The sequence below is a fragment of the Phacochoerus africanus genome, chromosome 12 (assembly GCF_016906955.1).
Source record: "Phacochoerus africanus isolate WHEZ1 chromosome 12, ROS_Pafr_v1, whole genome shotgun sequence".
In the NCBI taxonomy this organism is placed as follows: Eukaryota; Metazoa; Chordata; class Mammalia; order Artiodactyla; family Suidae; genus Phacochoerus; species Phacochoerus africanus.
In genome coordinates this window covers 30,757,655-30,776,905 of record NC_062555.1, presented here as the reverse complement: position 1 = coordinate 30,776,905, position 19,251 = coordinate 30,757,655, and the positions used below count along the sequence as shown (strand labels likewise).

Below are 19,251 nucleotides of genomic sequence, written 5' to 3'. Positions count from 1 at the left end.
CCATTTGGTTGATCTTGAAAATCTGATTTATTATTATTATTGTTTTGCACAATTGCTTTGTATCTAAAATATATTTGTGTGGAAACAAAGCCCTTCTCCCCCAGAAACCCCACACTCTCTCCAATGCTAATACAAAAATTACGCAGACATAATTTTGAACTGGGAGTACTAATTTATTGAAAGTAAATTTTGTCTTGGCTGAAAGAGATCTGAAGAACAGTACCAAACACTTCTGAATATTAACAAGTTATGTTCCTTTTAGCAATTTTAGAAAATATCCAAAAGAGACGAGTGTGGGTGGGAGCTTATAGCAATAATTTTCCTTATTTATAATAAATGATGAATAATCTCATAAAATAATTTGAAGCATCAAAAAATGTTCAGCTATCACTTCAGCAAGCATTTCTGAGTGCCTAATTTGTAAAGGAATTGTTTATAACGCTTGGGTCACATTATGAACACAGCACATAAAATTCCTGCCCTGATAGAGACGTTTATTAGCTTGAAGATCTTTAGTAGGAGAAAGACAGGAAATTCACTCTGTCAGTGTCTCTAGATGAGGCACCCATCTGTTGGAATACAAGTTAATACTTGGAAAGGAGATAAACCAGGCAGGGAGAAGGGAGCTTTTGTGACTACAGCATAGACATGGTCTCCAGTTGATAATGTGTTAGTTATATGGAGAGGCACATAACAGCAGATTTAATCATAATCCTAAAAGATTATATATAAAAAGGGAGATACGAAGATGATTCTACAAATCTTAAGAAACAAAAATTTTATGAATGACTTTCTATGTATTACCAACTGTTATAAAAATGGAGTAAACAGTAGCTTCTTGATTTTCAGGGACTACAGTACTAACTGGACATTATTTTCTCTTACTGCAGGCAAATATTCTTGGCAAGGCTGCTGGCAGCTCTAGAGTAATGATGTAACTGGTCTGGGATGTTCTATTTCCAAAGTGCTAAGAGGTATTTTCTTTTTCTAAACTTGATTCAAATACCCTTCAGTGAAACATTCAGGCCAGAAAGAGGGCATTTTGGCTCATATGAAGTATGTGGCCTCCCTGTTCATAAAAGGAGACTCTGTTACTAATATAACAGAAAGTAGGGAATGGGTCATGAGTAGTCATATGCAGTATCTTTGCAATTGGCAAGTTAGTATGTGAAGATATGTAAAATCAGGAGGCAAGGAGTGAGTTAATCAAATGGCATATGGAGCACTGGCTACTAATCCAGAAGGAAAAAACTGTACATTCTTATATCAAATGACATCAAAGGAAGCACTGGATATGTAGAGACCTTTACTTTGTATCCAGGGTAAGATGGCAAATGTGTTGCCATCACTATGATGGATCTGGGTAGCAATCCTGGCACTCAGGGTTGGGGGGGGGGGCTTGATCAGCAGCTTGATTCCAGTCAGTCTTATCAGAGAATGGTCCTTACCATGTGAATCTAGCTGAAAAACCCAGATGTTGTTCTCAGCAGCTGTGACTTTCTCCCCACAGTTGACAGTGCCAAAGAGGTGCTTTTTATAATCCTATAGTTTTTACAATAGGCATGTCAAATTGCAAGGTGCAGTAAGAGCCAAAGAGTCCATGGAAATGCACTGAGTTTCATCAAAGGGGAGACAGCCAGAGTAGAGAACATCTTTGTGTTTTGCTCAGTGACAGGAGCAGCCACATCTGTTTTAGGGTCTGCATTATGGCACTGAGGCTGAATAATCACTGTCTGCCAAACCAGCAGTGAACCAGGCCCACTTTCTTTTCTTTTTTTTTTGTCTTTTTGCCTTTTCTAGGGCCACTCCTGCAGCATATGGAGGTTCCCAGGCTAGGGGTCCAATTGGAGCTGCAGCTGCCAGCCTACACCAGAGCCACAGCAACACAGGATCCGAGCCGCATCTGGGACCTACCCCACAGCTCAGGGCAACGCCGGATCCTTAACCCACTGAGCAAGGCCAGGGATTGAACTCGCAACCTCATGGTTCCTAGTTGTATTTGTTAACCACTGAGCCACGATGGAACTCCCAGGCCCAATTAAAGTACTTATAGGTTGAGGGTCCTACTGAACCAGCAGCTTTGCTTCAGGCAGCGAGGTGGGGGACATATTTCCTCTCTAAGGGACAGCTACTACTATTTCATGTATGGCTGAGATACTGCTTTGACCAGGGAAGCCTTTTATTTGTCAGAACTAGGTATGGCATACAACATAAGCATTCTCAGTCTACCAGCCACTTGAAAAGCACCACTTAGATGAAAAGGAGATAAGGAAATTTAGCTTAGCTAGAGCCTGGAGAAAAAAGGAAATTCTTACTATGTGAAGATTACCCAGCACATGTAATATGAGTTATCTAACAGGGCATGACTCCATCCAATAGGGTTCCCATAGTACCTTGAAAGAAATTCTGTGTGAATTCTCTGATATACTCTGAGTTGCCTTTTGGGCAAAATTCTTCCTATATTCATATTTATGTGGTTTCTCTCCCGTGTGAATTTTTTGATGTCAAATGGGTTGGGCTCTTAGAAGGATTTCCCATGTTATATCAATATGGTTTTCCTCCTCCCTGAATTCTCTGGCATACATTTAGGGTTGATTTCTTAAGCAATTTTCCATATTCATTCCATTCATAAGATTCTTCCCCACTGTGAGTTCTCTGATGTATTCTAAGGTTTGATTTTTGGCCAAACGTTTTTCCACATTTATAACACTGAAAGGGTTTCTCTCCTGTATGAATTCTCTGGTGATCACTCAGGATTGCCTTCCGGACAAATTTTTTCCCACACTCATTACATTTAAATGGTTTCTCTCCAGTGTGAATTCTCTGATGAACCCTGAGGGTTGATGTCCGGGCAAAAGTTTTCCCACAGTCATTACATTTAAATGGTTTCTCTCCCGTGTGAGTTTTCTGATGTTGAATGAGATGGTCTTTCCGCCAGAAGGATTTTTCACATTCTTTACATTGATACGTTTTCTCACTATGAGTTCTCTGATGTATTCTGAGGTTTGACTTCTGGCCAAAAGTTTTCCCACATTCGTTACATTGAAAGGATTTCTCCCCTGTGTGAATTCTATGATGATCTCTCAGGGTTGACTTTTGAACAAAAGTTTTCCCACATTCACAACATTCATAGGGTTTCTCTCCTGTGTGAATTCTTTGATGTCCCCTGAGGGTTGACTTCTGGACAAATGTTTTCCCACAGTCATTACATTTATAGGGCTTCTCTGCTGTGTGAATTCTTTGATGTGTACTGAGGTGTGACTTCTGGGAAAACGTTTTTCCACATTCATTACATTCAAATGGTTTCTCTCCAGTGTGAGTTCTCTGATGTTGAATGAGATGTCCTTTTTGACAGAAGGATTTTCCACATTCATTACATTTATAGGGTTTTACTTCAGCATGAGTTCTCTGGTGTACTTTGTGGGCTGTTATCGGGTAGGACTTCCTATTTTCATGATATTCAAAAGGTTTATCCTCAGTTTGTTTTCTGACATTACATACCAGTGGATTCTCTCCTGTGACAGTTCTCTGTGGTTGAGTGAGGTATGACTTCCTGCTGAAATTATTCCCATTTGTAATACATTCATGATGCTTCACGGTCATGTTAAATTTAGTGTATTCCTTGACAACTGACTTCTCACAGAAGGATTTCCCACACTGAGTAAGATGAGAGTGTTTCTCCCCTGTTCCAGTTCTTTCGTAGTCAAGGAGAATTGTCTTATCATAGTTTTTCCTAAATTCATTATCTTTACAGGAATGTTCTGTATGAGTACTCTTATACTTAACACAGGCAGCCTCACCATAGAAGCCTTTTCCAATTTCATTAAATTCAAAAGATTGCTTCAACGTTTGACACTTTTGATGCTTAGGAAGATTTTCCTTATAACTGAGGGTTCCCCTATTTGTATTATATTCATGAAATTTCTCTCCAGTATGAGTTCTCTCAAACTTAATTTTGAAAGACAAATCTTCACATACATTATAACAATCTGTCTTTTTAGTTGAATATTTTCTATTATTAATGATCAATTGAGAAACATTTTGGAAATTCACTCCCCATGAGTCATATTTACAGGGCATTTTTGTTGAAGAAACAGGAGTTACGTGCTGAATAAATGATTTTCTCAAAACTTCCTTTTCCTCTCTAGGCAGTGGTTTACTATGGATAAGTATTACTTGCTGCAATTGTTTGTCTTTGATTTTCTTGTTCCTCTTGATTAGATTATCATCTCTGTAATCTTCTAAACCAGAAAAAATGAAAACACTGTTTGAATTTTACATTTATTATGGGTGGGGCTTATAAACAAAGCCTATGTTGCATTTCATTTTTGGTTTCTCAAGATTAATTTGTGTGTGTGTGTGTTTGTGAGACAGAGAGAGAGGGGGAAAGAGAATTTATATATTCATCCTCCTTTAAAAAAATATTAAAATATTTTTGAAAAAGACACATGCATCTCTATGTACACAGCAGCACTACTCACAATAGCCAAGACATGGAAACAACCTAAATGTCCATCAACAAATGAATGGATTAAGAAGATGTGGTACATAACATACAATGGAATATCACCCAGCCATAAAAAAATTAAAAAGACAAACTAATGCCATTTGCAGCGACATGGATGGATCTAGAGACCCTCATACTAAGTGAAGTAAGCCAGAAAGAAAAATACCATATGATCTCACTTATTTGTGGAATCTAAAAATAACAAACAAAAAACAGAAACAGAAAGAGATCATGGGCAAGAAGAGCAGACTTGGGCTTCCCGGGGGTGGGGAGGGTGGGGGGAGGAAGAGAGTGGGTTGAATGGGCATTTTGGGGGTTTTGGGGATGCTGTTATATTTGGAATGGATGAGCAATGGGTTCCTACTGTACAGCACACACACAGGGAAATGTGTGTGACCAGGTCATTTTGCTGTACAACGGAACTTGAGGAAACACTGTAAATCAATTATACTTTAATAATACTAAAAAGAAAAATAAATATTAAAATAGCAAAAATGAGAGAGGAAAATGGTTATAAATACATGTCTGTATTTGGGTTGTGATAAGTTGGATCTTCCTACCTGGGTGTAGAAGTGCGAGAAATTAGACTTTCATGGGAGTGATTATTTTAGAGAGCCAGAAAACCAGGTATGGAATACAACAGGGACTTATATTTTTTTTAATTTTTATTTTTTTTGTCTTTTGTCTTTTTTGTTGTTGTTGTTGTTGTTGTTGCTATTTCTTGGGCCGCTCCCGAGGCATATGGAGGTTCCCAGGCTAGGGGTTGAATCGGAGCTGTAGCCACTGGCCTACACCAGAGCCACAGCAACGCGGGATCCGAGCCGCATCTGCAACCTACACCACAGCTCACGGCAACGCCGGATCGTTAACCCACTGAGCAAGGGCAGGGACCGAACCCGCAACCTCATGGTTCCTAGTCGGATTCGTTAACCACTGCGCCACGACGGGAACTCCAAGGGACTTATAAACTTAAGTGGAGTAACATGATAAATTAGGAGATAATGAGCATTAATGAGTTATACCCCACAGGGGAATGGTTTGGTTTGAGGAAGTAAATTACAGTAGAGGTCCAACATTATCTAGGCTCTACTGATAGAATACTCAAGATTCTTCATACTTCCAAATTGGTATCATTTCTTATTTCCATTCAGTCCTTCAAAATCTAATTAAATTGACACCCACCAACCTCCTCAGGATTAAATGGGGAAGTTTATAGCTCAAGATCTAACCTACTGCAGTTATGAGTCACAGAAATATAAACAAGTGTAATACTGATGAGAGAAAAATTGATTCTGCCAATTAAATTAGATTCACCACTCAATTCCAGCTGTGATTTATTCCATCTATCAAAACTGGAGGAGTTCCCGTTGTGGCACAGTGGTTAACGAATCCGACTAGGAACCATGAGGTTGCGGGTTCGGTCCCTGCCCTTGCTCAGTGGGTTAACGATCCGGCGTTGCCGTGAGCTGTGGTGTAGGTTGCGGCTCGGATCCCACGTTGCTGTGGCTCTGGTGTAGGCCGGTGGCTACAGCTCCGATTCAACCCCTAGCCTGGGAACCTCCATATGCCGCAGGAGCGGCCCAAGAAATAGCAAAAAGACAAAAAAAAAAAAACTGGAGATAAGTGAACCTGATTACCTCATTGTAAATTTTCACATTTCAGTTTGATATGAGTGCAGTTTTTTTTTGTTTGTTTTGTTTTTGTCTTTTGTCATTTTAGGGCTGCACCAGCAGCATATGGAGGGTCCCAGGCCAGGGGTCTAATCGGAGCTATTGCTGCCAGCCTACACCAGAGCCACAGCAATGCCAGATCAGAGCTACCTCTGCAACCTACACCACAGCTCATGGCAACGCCAGATCCTTAACCCACTGAGCAAGGTCAGGGATCGAACCTGCAGCCTCACGGTTCCTAGTTGGATTCATTTCCACTGCGCCCCCAACAGGAACTCCTAAATATTCTTTTATTCATTCTAGAGAACACAATCATACCTTTCTGTTAAGAAAATAATTGCCAGGTTCCAGATATGTACTATTTGATAATATCCTCCTGCTTTCACAGTGATTTTATTAGTTTACATTTTTGGTCAATAAATAAGGGTCTTTAATATTTCACGTCCTCCCCATGACTTGTCATTGCCAGCTTTGTTAATCTACTTTCATATCATACGTATCACTTATCTCACCTTATACTTTATTTTGCACTCTGTGAAAAGTAATGAGAGTGAACACATTTTCAAAGATTTAATAGCTGTTTGAAAGCTCCTGTTCAAAGCATTTTACCTGTACTGAATTAAGTTTTACTTAACTTATACTGAGTTGCTATGCTTTCCCATATTGACTTACAGAAGTTTTTACATTCTCAAGATGCTTATCCATTCTAGGTTACTTGTATTATATGCATATTCTGCTACGCTGTGGCCTGCCTGTCTTTTCATCCTTTTGATAGTATCTTTTATGAACAAAATTCTCGATTTTAATGTGTCAAGTTTATTTTTTCATTTTTTCATTTTTTTTGCTGTTGTTTTTTTAGGGCTGCACCTGTGGCATATGGAAGTTCTCAGGCTAGGGGTCTAATCTGCCTACGCCACAGCCACAGCCATGCCAGATCTGAGCTGCATCTGCGACCTACACCACAGCTCACGGCAATGCTGGATCCTTAACCCACTGAGCAAGGCCAGGGATCGAACCCACAACCTCATGGTTCCTAGTCAGATTTGTTTCCACTGCACCACGACAGGAACGCCTAATGTGTCAAGTTTATTAATCATTGTCTTTTGGCTGGTGCTTTTTGTAGCTTTGGGACCTGTGAAAAAAGTCTTGAAAGAGGAAGGAGTTTACTGCTAAACTGACCTTCTGGAGTCAGTTTAGCAACTGTAGCTCCCATTTGACCCCTAGCCTGGGATCCATATGCAGCAGGTGTGGCCCAAAAAAGACAAAAAAGAAGATGGAGGAGGAGAAGGAGGACAAGGAGAAAGAAGAAGAAAGGAGAAGGAAGAAGGAAGAAGGGAGGAGGAGGAGGAGGAGAAACTACCCCACAGAATCCTGCCTATAACTGCTCAGTAACTCACCTTTATGGTTCTGGTTTGAGAATTCCTCCTCCAAGAACCAAGGTTCTTCTCCTTGCTCCAACTTGAAGATCACCTCTGGTTTGAAAATGCAGTTCCCTGTAAAGAAGCAAGAGTTGAGTACTTAGGCCAAGATGACGAGCTTTTCAATCTCGAGAAGTGGAAAAACCTTCAGGAACAGCATCATGAAGGTCCTCATCTGAATTTATCACTGGTAGTTGACAACACAAACACTTTCTATTCCTATTCCTCAGCAGGGCTTGGCTACATTATACTCTTTTTTTTTTGTCCTTTTGTCTTTTTAGGGCCATGCCCATGGCATGTGGAGGTGCCAAGGCTAGGGGTCTAATTGGAGCTGTAGCCTTCGGCCTATGCCACGGCCACAGCAATGTGGGATCCACGCTGTGTCTGTGACCTACACCACAGCTCATGGCAACACCGGATCCTTAACCCACTGAGCAAGGCCAGGGATCGAACCTGTAACCTCATGGGTCCTAGTTGGATTCGTTTCCACTGCACCACAATGGGAACTCCACATTATACTCTTGAATGGAAAGGCTAAGTAACATTAAAATCAAAACTATTCGGAGTTCCTGGTGTGGCTCAGTGGAAACGAATCCGACTAGTATCCATGAGGATGTGGGTTTGATCCCTGGCTTTGCTCAGTGGGTTGGGGGTCCGGTGTTGCTGTGAACTGTGGTATACGTCACAGAAGCAGCTTGGATCCAGTGTTTCTGTGGCTGTGGTGCAGGCCAGCAGCTGTAGCTCCAAACTGACCCCTAGCCTGGGAACTTCTGCCTGCTGTGGGTGTGGCCCTAAAAAGCAAAAAAAAAAAACTAAAGTATTCATGTGTCCCGGTGCATAAAAAGGAAATGCCTTCCATATGGAGTTATGAGGGTAAGTTATGTTTATATGCTCACCCACTGAGACTAGGTTGTTGTAGTTCTCTATCATCACATCTCTGTACAGGGTCTTCTGAATAGGACCCATCTGTTGCCACTCCTCCTGAGTGAATTCGACAGTCACGTCCTTGAATGACACCGATGCCTGTAAGGGTACATTTCTGTTTAATCTGAAGAGTTTAGAATTGGGTCACACAGAAAGTACACATGAAAACATTTCTTCTGCTCAAAGAGCTTAAAAACAGGAGTTCCCGTCGTGGCGCAGTGGTTAACGAATCCGACTAGGAGCCATGAGGTTGCGGGTTCGGTCCCTGCCCTTGCTCAGTGGGTTAACGATCTGGCGTTGCTGTGAGCTGTGGCGTAGGTTGCAGACTGGGATCGGATCCCGCATTGCTGTGGCTCTGGCGTAGGCCAGTGGCTACAGCTCCGATTCAACCCCTAGCCTGGGAACCTCCATATGCCGCGGGAGCGGCCCAAGAAATGGAAAAAAAAAAAAAAACAAATGAAAATAAAGGATGCCCACTTTGGATCTAATGTTAGCTTCTACTTTGGAGGTGCTCAATTAGTAAAGATGTTAATAATTTGTATGTATTTATGAGCTATATACTTGTACTATCAATAAGTATATTAATAAACATTTTGTTAAAAAAATTTTTTTTTTGTCTTTTATCTTTTGAAGGCTGCACCCACGGTGGTTCCCAGGCTAGGGGTCTAATCAGAGCTATAGTTGCCAGCCTGCGCCACAGCCACAGCAATGCCAGACCCGAGCCTTATCTGCAACCTCCACTGCAGCTCATGGCAATGCCAGATCTTTAACCCACTGAGTGAGGCCAGGGATTGATCCTGCAACCTCGTGGCTCCTAGTCGGATTTGTTTCCACTGCGCCACAATGGGAACTCCTTAAATTTATTTTTTAGCAAATACACATAACTACTTCTACAATTTTTAGCCCATACCCCAATATACCTACCACATGTGCTAGGATAGGAGTCAGCAAATTATGACCTTTGGCTGAATCCAGCTTGCCACTTTTTTAAATAAAAGTTTTATTGGAACACAGCCACCTCCCCCAATCATTTTGTATGTCTATGTTGCTTTTATGCTAAGATAAACAGAGCTTAGTATCAAAACTGAAACTATTTACTACCTGACCCATTACAGAAAAAAATTTGCCAATCTCTGGACAAATGAATCCATTTAAAGGAAAGATTGACAAGAGTTAGTTCCTGCTATGGTACAGTGGGTTAGGGATTCAGTGTTGCCACAGCTGTGGCATATAGGTCTCAGTTGCAGCTTGGATTTGATACCTGGCCCAGGAACTTCCATATGCTGCAGGTGTGGCTTAAAAAGAAAAAAGAAAAAAAAAAAAAGGGAAAGATTGACAGCAGAAAAATAATAAGGAAAATGCAATTTATAGAGAGGGATGTGTGAAAATTTAAAGGAAAAGGATAGAAAAAAGATACATAATCACTACAAAAATATTGTAGTTATATTAACATGAAAAACAGATCTGAATGTAAGAATGCTAAAACCAAATGAATAATAATATATCATGATAAAGTTATTCTTTCAGAGTTTCCGTGTGGCTCAGTGGTAAACGAATCTGACTAGCATCCATGAGGTTGCAGGTTCAATCCCTGGCCTTGCTCAGTGGGTTAAGGATCCGGCATTGCCATGAGCTGTGGTGTAGGCCATAGACATGGTTTGGATCCTGCGTTGCTGTGGCTGTGGTGTAGGCTGGCAGCTGTAGCTCCAATTGGACCCCTAGTCTGGGAACCTCCATATACTCCAGGTGCAGCCCTAAAAAGACAAAAAGACAAAAAAAAAAAAAAAAGAGCTTATGGGAATTTCTTGGTGGCTCAGCTGGTTAAGGATTCAGTGCTGTCACTGCTGTGGCACAGGTTGCTGTTGTGGTGTGGGTTTGATCCCTGGCCTGGGAAATTCTGCTCGAGTTCTGGGAACAGCCAAAAAAAAAAAAAAAAAAAGTTTAAGCTATGAGACTTTTGGAAGAAATAAGGGGTAAATCTTTATGACCTTGGATTTGACAATACTTCCCTAGATATTACACCACAGCACAAGAAACTAAAGAAAACAATCAACTGGTCTTAATCAAAATTAAAAACTTTTGTGTATCAACGGATACTATCAAGACAGTGCAGTGACAACCCACAGAATGGGAGGAAATATTCACGAATTATATATGTAATAAATATCTATCAGTCAGAATATATGAAGAACACTTACAACTGAACACAAAAAGACATTCTGATTTAAAAATGGGCAAAGCACTTGCATAGACCATTTCTCCAAATGGTCAACAAGCCATGAAGAGATGCTCAATACTATTGTTAGGGAAATGCAAATCAAAACCTAAAACCCGAATGAGATTCACATGCACTAAGATGGGCATAACTAAAAAAACAAAAAGGTAAATAACAAATGGTGGGGACAATGTGGAAAAATTGGAACCTAACACAGTCCTGGTGGGAATATAAAATGGTGCACTTGTTGTGGAAACCAGTTTGGCAGTTTCTGAATAAGCTAAGAGTAGTGTTACCTTATAACCCAGAAATTCCACTCTTGGATTCATTCCATAAGAAATAAAAAAAAAAAGGGCATTCCACACAAAAACGTGTGTGCGCATGCATGTGTGTATCTATCTTCAACAATTTTACAGTTGATAATTCCCTCCATTATATCTTTTTATATTTAAAAAATTTCTCAAAATACCACTAGTAAAAATCAAGGAACTTGGCTGACTCTGGACAAAATGTGTCCAAAGGCAAGTAATGAAACGGAAAAATATCTCACACAGGTCAAAAAAAAAGGGTACATTCTACGGTATTTAAAAAGCCTTTAAAATTAGCAAAAAAGAAGACTGATTCACCAAAAAAAAGACTTAAAAATATGAAATTATGCACAATCTCAGCTTTCATACATGTCTACACATGGGTCACCATTCTGCCCTCCTGTCAGAAAAACTAGTCATATGGACTCTTTACCTTAACCCTTTCATGTCTTTCCCGTTCTGCTAGCACTTTTACATTAAAAACAAAACTGCTTTTATTATATGAATTCCTTCCCCATGTCATACGTTAGAACTCATGACAAAAATCAAACCCTTAAGGGTGGCATCCAAGGACTTCTAGGGTTAGGTGGGGGCTTTTGTCCAACTCAAAATTAATACATTGCAGTCCTACCCCCAGTACCTCACAAGGTAACTGTATTTGGAGACAGGGCTTTTATTTGACATATAATGAGGTCATTAAGGTAGGCCATAATCTGGTTTGTCTGGTGCCATTCTAAGAGGAGGAATTTTTTTTTTTTTTTTTGGTCTTTTTAGGGCTGCACCTGCAGCATATGGAGGTTCCCAGGCTAGGGGTCTAATCGGAGCTGCAGCTGCTGGCCTACACCACAGCCACAGCAATGTGGGATCTGAGCTGCATCTGTAACCTATACCACAGCTCACGGCAAAGCCGGATCCTTAACCCACTGAATAAGGCCAGAGATTGAATTTATGTCCTCACGGATGCTAGTCAGATGCATTTACGCTGAGCCACGACAGGAACACCAGGGAGTAAATTTGGACACAGATATGTATGGAGGGAGGATTGCATGAAGACGGCCATCTATAAGCCAAGGAAAGGGGCCTGGATCTTATTCTTCTACAGCTCTCAGAAAGAACCAAGACTTTCTGTATACCCCGATCTCAGACTTTTGGCCTCCAGACCACAAGAAAAGAAATTTGTGTTGTGTAAAGCCATCCATGGGGTGCTTTATTACGGCAGCAGTAACAAAATTAAATGCCTAGTCTGGTCCCAGCATTTTCTCCCTCTTCCTTTGCATTCCCTAGGAATAATAGGGAAATTCCAAAGTGTAATAGGCAAAGACTTTTACTGGGCCTTGGATCCCTTGTTCAGTCCACTTTATGTCATTCTCTCAGAATCTAGTAACCTCCCCATATTTGGCAACGACTAAAATTCTACCCCTTCTTCAGGACTGACACAATCCTTTTCAACTGTCCACCTTGGATCAACTGAGCCTACACCACTGATCTGGCCTTTCTTTGACGAACTGCTTCAATGCAACTGATTAACCGATCTGCTAATTCCTTTAATCTTGACCTCTCATGTTGGAAGAAATCTTCACATTATTCCTCGTATCTCCAGTGTTTTATCTCCTCCAAGGGGGACTATTTGTCCACAAAAAGTTTGGTCCTTCTTTTTTTTTTTTTTTGTCTTTTGCTATTTCTTGGGCCGCTCCTGTGGCATATGGAGGTTCCCACACCAGGGGTCCAGTCGGAGCTGTAGCCACCGGCCTACACCAGAGCCACAGCGATCCGAGCCGCATCTGTGACCTACACCACAGCTTGTGGCAACGCCGGATCGTTAATCCACTGAGCTAGGGCAGGGACTGAACCCGCAACCTCATGGTTCCTAGTCGGATTCGTTAACCACTGCGCCACGACGGGAACTCCCAAGTTTGGTCCTTCTTACAAGCACACAGAGAGTTTAGAGTTGATCTGGTCTTAAAGGTGAAGAGGCTAAATGACAACATAGTAGAGGGAGCACAATACAGAGGGAAAGTCTGGAAACCATCCTCTCGGAGGGCTTGTTCAGAAGAACAGGCCTATTTGTCACAAGTAAAACAAGTGTGCACAGGTGTGTAACAGGTGATAATAATGGAATGGGCTCTATATTGTGAGAAATGCAGTGGTGCTCTGAAAAAGTGTAAATCCATATTATTTTGGTGGCCCACTTCCACAGAGGAGATAACCTTTTATTCAGAACAGAATTTAATAAGCAATCTCATCTAGGGAAGCTGAGGGCCTATGAAGATGGACCCATGGTAGTTCCAGATCCTGAAGCTAATGGTCTAACCAGAAAGACCAACACATACCAGATAATTTTCCACCAATGTATGAAGTATGGACAGGTGAAAGACATGGGGGCTGTGCAAATTCAGAAGAGGGATGGAAATTAGCCCAGTGGGAGACAAGGGGAAAGAAAAAGCATTGTTTTCCTGGATGGGGCAACCAAAGCTGCTTCATGACAGGTCAAAAGTAAAGAGCCAGACCTCTTATCCATTGGAACGGCTACTATCAGAAAAACAGAAAATAGCAAGTGTTGACAAGGATCTGGAGCAACTGGAATCTTTGTGCATTGCTGGTGAAAATGCAAAATGGTGCAGCCACTATTGAAAGCAGTATGGCAGTTCCTTCAGAAATTAAATATAAAACTGTTGCATGATCCAGCAATATATCCACCAGAATTAAAGGCAGAGTCTTGAAGAGATTCTGTACAGCTATGTTCATAGCAGCATTATTCATAAGAGCCAAAAAGGCAAAGCAACCTCAACGTCCAACCTCATGGATAAACAAAATGTGGTATATTGGTGCAATGTAATATTATTCAGCCTTGAAAAGGAAGGAAATTCTGATAAATGATTCATCATGGATGAACTTTGAGAGCTTTATGTTAAATGACATAAAACAGTCACAAAAAGACAAATACTATGTGATTCCACCTATATGAATAGTGAAATTCATAGAAATAGTATGGTGGTTACAATGGGCAGACGGGAGGGGGGCGTGGGAGGTGATTTTTTTTTTTGTCTTTTTGCCATTTCTTGGGCTGCTTCCGAGGCATATGGGGGTTCCCAGGATAGGGGTCTAATCAGAGCTGTAGCCACTGGCCTACGCCACAGCCACAGCAATGTGGGATCTGAGCCACTGGCCTACGCCACAGCCACAGCAATGTGGGATCTGAGCCACGTCTGCAACTTACACCACAGCTCACGGCAACGCTGGATCCTTAACCCACTGAGCAAAGTCAGGGATCGAACCCGCAACCTCATGGTTCCTAGTCAGATCCGTTAACCACTGAGCCACAACGGGAACTCCTGGGAGGTGATTTTTAATGGATATAGAGCTTTAGTTTTGCAAGAGGAAAAGAGTTCTGGAAACCAGTTGCACAACATTATGACGGTACTTAACACCACTGAACTGTACAATTAAAAAATGGCTAAGGTGGTAAGTTTTACATGATCTCTATTTTACCATAATTAAAGATAAAACTAAAAAAAAAAAAAAAAAAGAAACAGCCAGGCCACTTAGCTGCACAGGCTGCTGTAACAAGATACTATAGACCAGGTGCCTTAAACAATAGTAATTTATTTCCTCACAGTTCTAGAGGCTGGAAGTCTGAGATCAGGGTATCAGCATGGCTGGGTTCTGGTAAGGTTCTTTTCCTGGCTTACAGATGCCACCTTCTCACTGTGTCTTCACATGGCCTTTCCCTGGGGCTTATATGCGAAGTCTCTCTCTCATCCTCTTCTTATAAGGCCACTAAGCCTGTTGGATTAGGATCCCACCCATACGACCGCATATAACCTTCACTACCCCCTAAAGGCCCTACTTCCAAATACCATCACGTTGGGGGTTAGGGCTGTGACATATGAATTTAAGGGGGACCCAAACCAATCCATAACACCAAGTGAATGAAACAAAGACTTGGTTCTAAAACTCAATCAGAAGAAGACAATGAGAACGTGCTATGAGGCAGAGTCAGGAACAATAGGTTGTGTTTAAGAAACTAAAGGATTTGGTTTTGCTTTAGAATGAAGTTATGCACTGAATTTTTTAAATGTCGTATTTTCCCCTAGATCATACTATACTAGGAAAATATAAAGAAAAGGATCTGTATTGGTTAAGCTATAACTATAGCATGTCACCTCCTTGCAATATCTTGGCTAGGCAATAAAAGTTGTCAAAAAAGTCTGAGCAGCAATAAAGTAAAAAGATGAAAGGAAAACTGAAATGTCTCCAAGGCCTGAATGTTATCCTGAGAAACTGGGAACTTCATTGTTTAGAGATGAGAGGCCACTGAGGTGACTTACAAATGGATGAGACATTACCTCATTAGAAATTAGATGAACGACCCATGTGGGAGATGACCCTGAGTAGTTGAAAAAGAGGTGGGACAGATTATTAAAGAAGCCATTCCAGGAGTTCCTGTTGAGGCGCAGCGGAAATGAATCCAACTAGTATCCATGAGGCACAGGTTCCATCCCTGGCCTCGCTCAGTGGGTTAAGCATCCGGCGTTGCCATGAGCTGCAGTGTAGGTCGGCAGCTGTAGCTCTGATTCAATCCCTAGCCTGGTTTTAACTTCCATATGCTGTGAGTGTGGCCGTAAAAAGAAAAAAGAAAGAAGGAAAGAAAAAGCTCTATTCCACCAGTTCAGTTGAGAGAACAGTAGGAGGAATAAAGTAGAGGAATGCATTTAAGATACATTAAATGGAGCTCCTGTCATGGCTCAGTGGGTAACGAACCCAACAAGTATCCATGAAGACGCAAGTTCAATCCCTGGCCTCGCTTAGTGGGTTAAGGATCTGGCGTTGCCTCGAGCTGTGGTGTAGGTGGCAGACTCGGCTAGGATCCCACATTGCTGTGCTGTGGCTGTGGCCGGCGGCTACAGCTTGAATTCAATCCCTAGCCTGGGAATCAACATGTGCTGCGGGTGCAGCCCTGAAAACACAAAAAGAAAAAAAATAAAAATAAAAAAAATACATATTAAGTTGAACCATATAAAATTGTTATCTTCAACCTACACAAACAGGAAAAGTACCCAGACATGCTTAGAGACCAATGTGGCAAGAGTTGAGAGTGTGAGCATGCAGGCAAGAGCAGTTATAAGGATGCATCCCATTTTTGTGGCTTGAGTGCCTGGCTGAATGCAGGTGTATTATAACATAAGGAAAGTTGATGATGATTAGTTTGGGAAGGGCTTTAAATGTTAACTTTTCCTTTGAATTACTTGTGCTAGAGACCCCTTTTAGATGCCTACAGAGAAATGGTGAGTCAACTTTGTCCAGTATGGTAGCCACATGTGACTATTTAAAACTTATAAATTTGGGGAGTTCTCACTGGGAGTCTGGGGTAAATAGATGCAGACTATTGCATCTGGAGTGGATAAATAATGAGATCCTACTGTATAGCACGGGGAGCTATATCCAGTCACTTGTGATGGAACATGATGGAGAATAATGTGAGAAAAAGAATATATATATATGACTGGGTCGCTCTGCTGTATAGTAGAAATTGACAGAACACTGTAAATCAACTATAGTGGAAAAAATAAAAATAAGAAAATAAATAAATTTTAAAAAATTTAGGGCGTTCTCATTATGGCTCAGCAGTAACGAACCTAACTAGTATCCAAGAGGATGTGGGTTCAATCCCTGGCCTTGCTCAGTGGGTTAAGGATCCGATGTTGCTGTGAGCTGTGGTGTTTCTGTGGCTGTGGCATAGGTCAGCTCCAATGTGACCCCTCGCCTGGGAACTTCCATATGCTGTGGGTGCACCCCTAAAAAGAAAAAAAAAATTTAGTTCCTCAGCCACACTAGCCACATTTTCAGTGCTCAAGAGGCACGTGTGGCTGGTGGTCACCATTTTGGACAGTGCAGATAGACTATTTCCATCATCACAAAAGGTGTCACTGGTCAGGGTGGGCTGCAGAGCCTCATTTGGGAGAACTAGTAAATACGTTATTATTAAAACCAGAAATGGGATGAAGTGAGTCAAGAAGACTCATTAGAAGAACAGTGAGAAGGAATGGAAACTTGTGGATGAGACATGTGAAAGGCCAAGAAAAGGAAGGTGACTCCGTGAAACAAACAAGAGGCGGGACAGTGGCAGAGGAGGCTGTCACACACACTAAAGCAGGAGACCTTCCAGAGGTACAGAGAAGGGGACAGTCAGGCACTGCAGACAGGTCCAGTGACATAAGGAACAGGCAAGGCGCATTGGACTTGACCGTAATTAGGTCCCTGGTGAGTGCAGATCACAGGCACAGAGGAGACACCCAGGCTTTGTGCAGTGAATTGATGTATGAACAGAAGTGTGGTGACATTTGCCAAAGAAGAGGACTGTCTGCTGAAGCACTTTTTTTTTTCTTTTCTTTTTAGGGTTGTACCTGCGGCATATGGAAGTTCCCAGGCTAGGGGTCAAATCGGAGCTGCAGCTGCCGGCCTACACCACAGCCACAGCCACTCGGGGTCCAAGCTGTGTCTGCAACCTACACCACAGCTCATGGCAATGCCAGATCCTCAACCCACTAGGCGAGTCCAGGGATCGAACCCACATCCTCATGGATACTAGCTGGGCTCCTTACTGCTGAGTCACAATGGGAACTTCCATAAACTACTTCTTTATGACAGGTATTTGAGAGAAATATTTATGGAGACCAGCTTTTTTTTAATATACTGATTTTTATTTTTTTCCATTATAGCTGGTTTACAGTGTTCTGTCAATTTTCTCCTGTACAGTATGGTGACCCAGTTACATGCATACCTTCTTTTTTCTCACATTATCATGCTCCATCATAAGTGACTAGACATAGTTCCCGGTGATACACAGCAGGAGAGCTGTTTTAAAGACATGAACGTACAGGCCATTCATGCTGAGCTCTAATTAGTCTAAGCACTATGCCTGGATTCAGCAGGATGATCAGAAAAATATCTACCTCAACTTCCGTTTTAGTTACCTGAATGCCTGTGTCAACAAATGCCCCGCTTTGCCAATATGCCCTCTATTTCCAGGGGAATTTTTTCGGGGTTGTCCCTGCAAAGATGTACACTATCACCTCCAGGAAAAACCAACAAAGACATTTCTCCTGACTCTGATGACTTTAGAAGGTTTGGTTTAAGCCTCTTAGCAACGCAAATCTTTAAACAAATATTGTTTGATGCTCTGCTGCGGCTATGAAAAAGGTCGGAAGAAACTTGCACCTGTACTTTGGAAAATCTGTGACACTTGGGGACCTGTATCTAGTCATGTGCTAACTCTGCTGTGCTATTCCTCTACTTTTGTATTATCCTCCCTGAATAATTCTGACCCACTTCTATAACTCTGTTATAGATTCATTAACCACCTATAAAAACCATTATTAAAAAAGATGTCAATGAACGACTCACCTGAGATATGTTCATTTTCTGCTGCTCTTGGGAGAATGCAGAGAACTGTGAAGACCAAGCTGGCGGCAGGGGGAAGGAGGCAGGAAAGATCTGGTGAGCTTCTGCCTCCACTTGTCTAAAAAAACTCGCATCACACCAGTTGGGGAACAGGTCTCTCTGTGGAAAAATGTTCTGTTGATCACCGAGAATGGGCAGGAAGCACCACATAGAGACAGCCCTCTGAGTATGTACATCTCCGAATGATCACATGGCTGTAACCTTGCTGTTTTTCACTGGGTGACAGTACATTATTTTCCTATTGATTTCCAAAAATGTATGTCCCCTCTGACTAGTTAACAAAAGTTAAAACAGAAGATTAATATTAATATCCTATTAATATTATTGACATCTTGAGTTAGAAAATCAACAGAAAACTGAACATGGGAGTTCCTGTCGTGGCGCAGCAGAAACGAATCCGACCATGAGGATGCAGTTTCGATCCCTGGCCTTGCTCATTGGGTTAAGGATCCAGTGTTGCCGTGAGCTGTGGTGTAGGTTGCAGATGCGGCTCGGATCCTGCGTTGCTGTGGCTGTGGCATAGGCTGGTGGCTACAGCTCTGATTAGACCCCTAGCCTGGGAACTTCCATATGCTGCAGGTTTGGCCCTAAAAGGACAAAAGACCAAAAAAACCCCAAAAAACAAACAAACAAAAAAACTGTGAACATAAAGATGCGTAATGACAAAATATTTTAAAATCTTTTTTTTCTAACTTTTTACCATTTCTCAAAAAGACTTTGATCAAACACTTTCAGTGACTTACCTGTG

General features: G+C 41.6%; 1 protein-coding gene across 1 annotated transcript; it reads right to left on the bottom strand.

The window, feature by feature from the left end:
* Window positions 1-197: 197 nt before the first annotated feature.
* ZNF510 (zinc finger protein 510) lies at window positions 198-18,822 on the bottom strand. The gene is made up of 4 exons (XM_047754832.1): window positions 18,447-18,822; window positions 8,492-8,618; window positions 7,575-7,670; window positions 198-4,241 (listed from the first exon to the last, which is right to left on the bottom strand). Exons 1-4 carry the CDS (start codon window positions 18,651-18,653, stop codon window positions 2,545-2,547), a joined length of 2,127 nt encoding a protein of 708 aa, XP_047610788.1. The 5' UTR covers window positions 18,654-18,822; the 3' UTR covers window positions 198-2,544.
* Window positions 18,823-19,251: the final 429 nt, after the last annotated feature.

Coding starts and splice junctions, on each gene's coding strand:
- ZNF510 (XM_047754832.1), bottom strand. CDS start 18,653: ATGTGGTGCTTCCTGCCCATTCTCGGTGATCAACAGAACATTTTTCCA. Junction 7,671..8,491: donor CAACAACCTAGTCTCAGTGG/GTGAGCATATAA, acceptor GCTTCTTTACAG/GGAACTGCATTTTCAAACCA. Junction 4,242..7,574: donor CTCAAACCAGAACCATAAAG/GTGAGTTACTGA, acceptor TTTCTGGTTTAG/AAGATTACAGAGATGATAAT.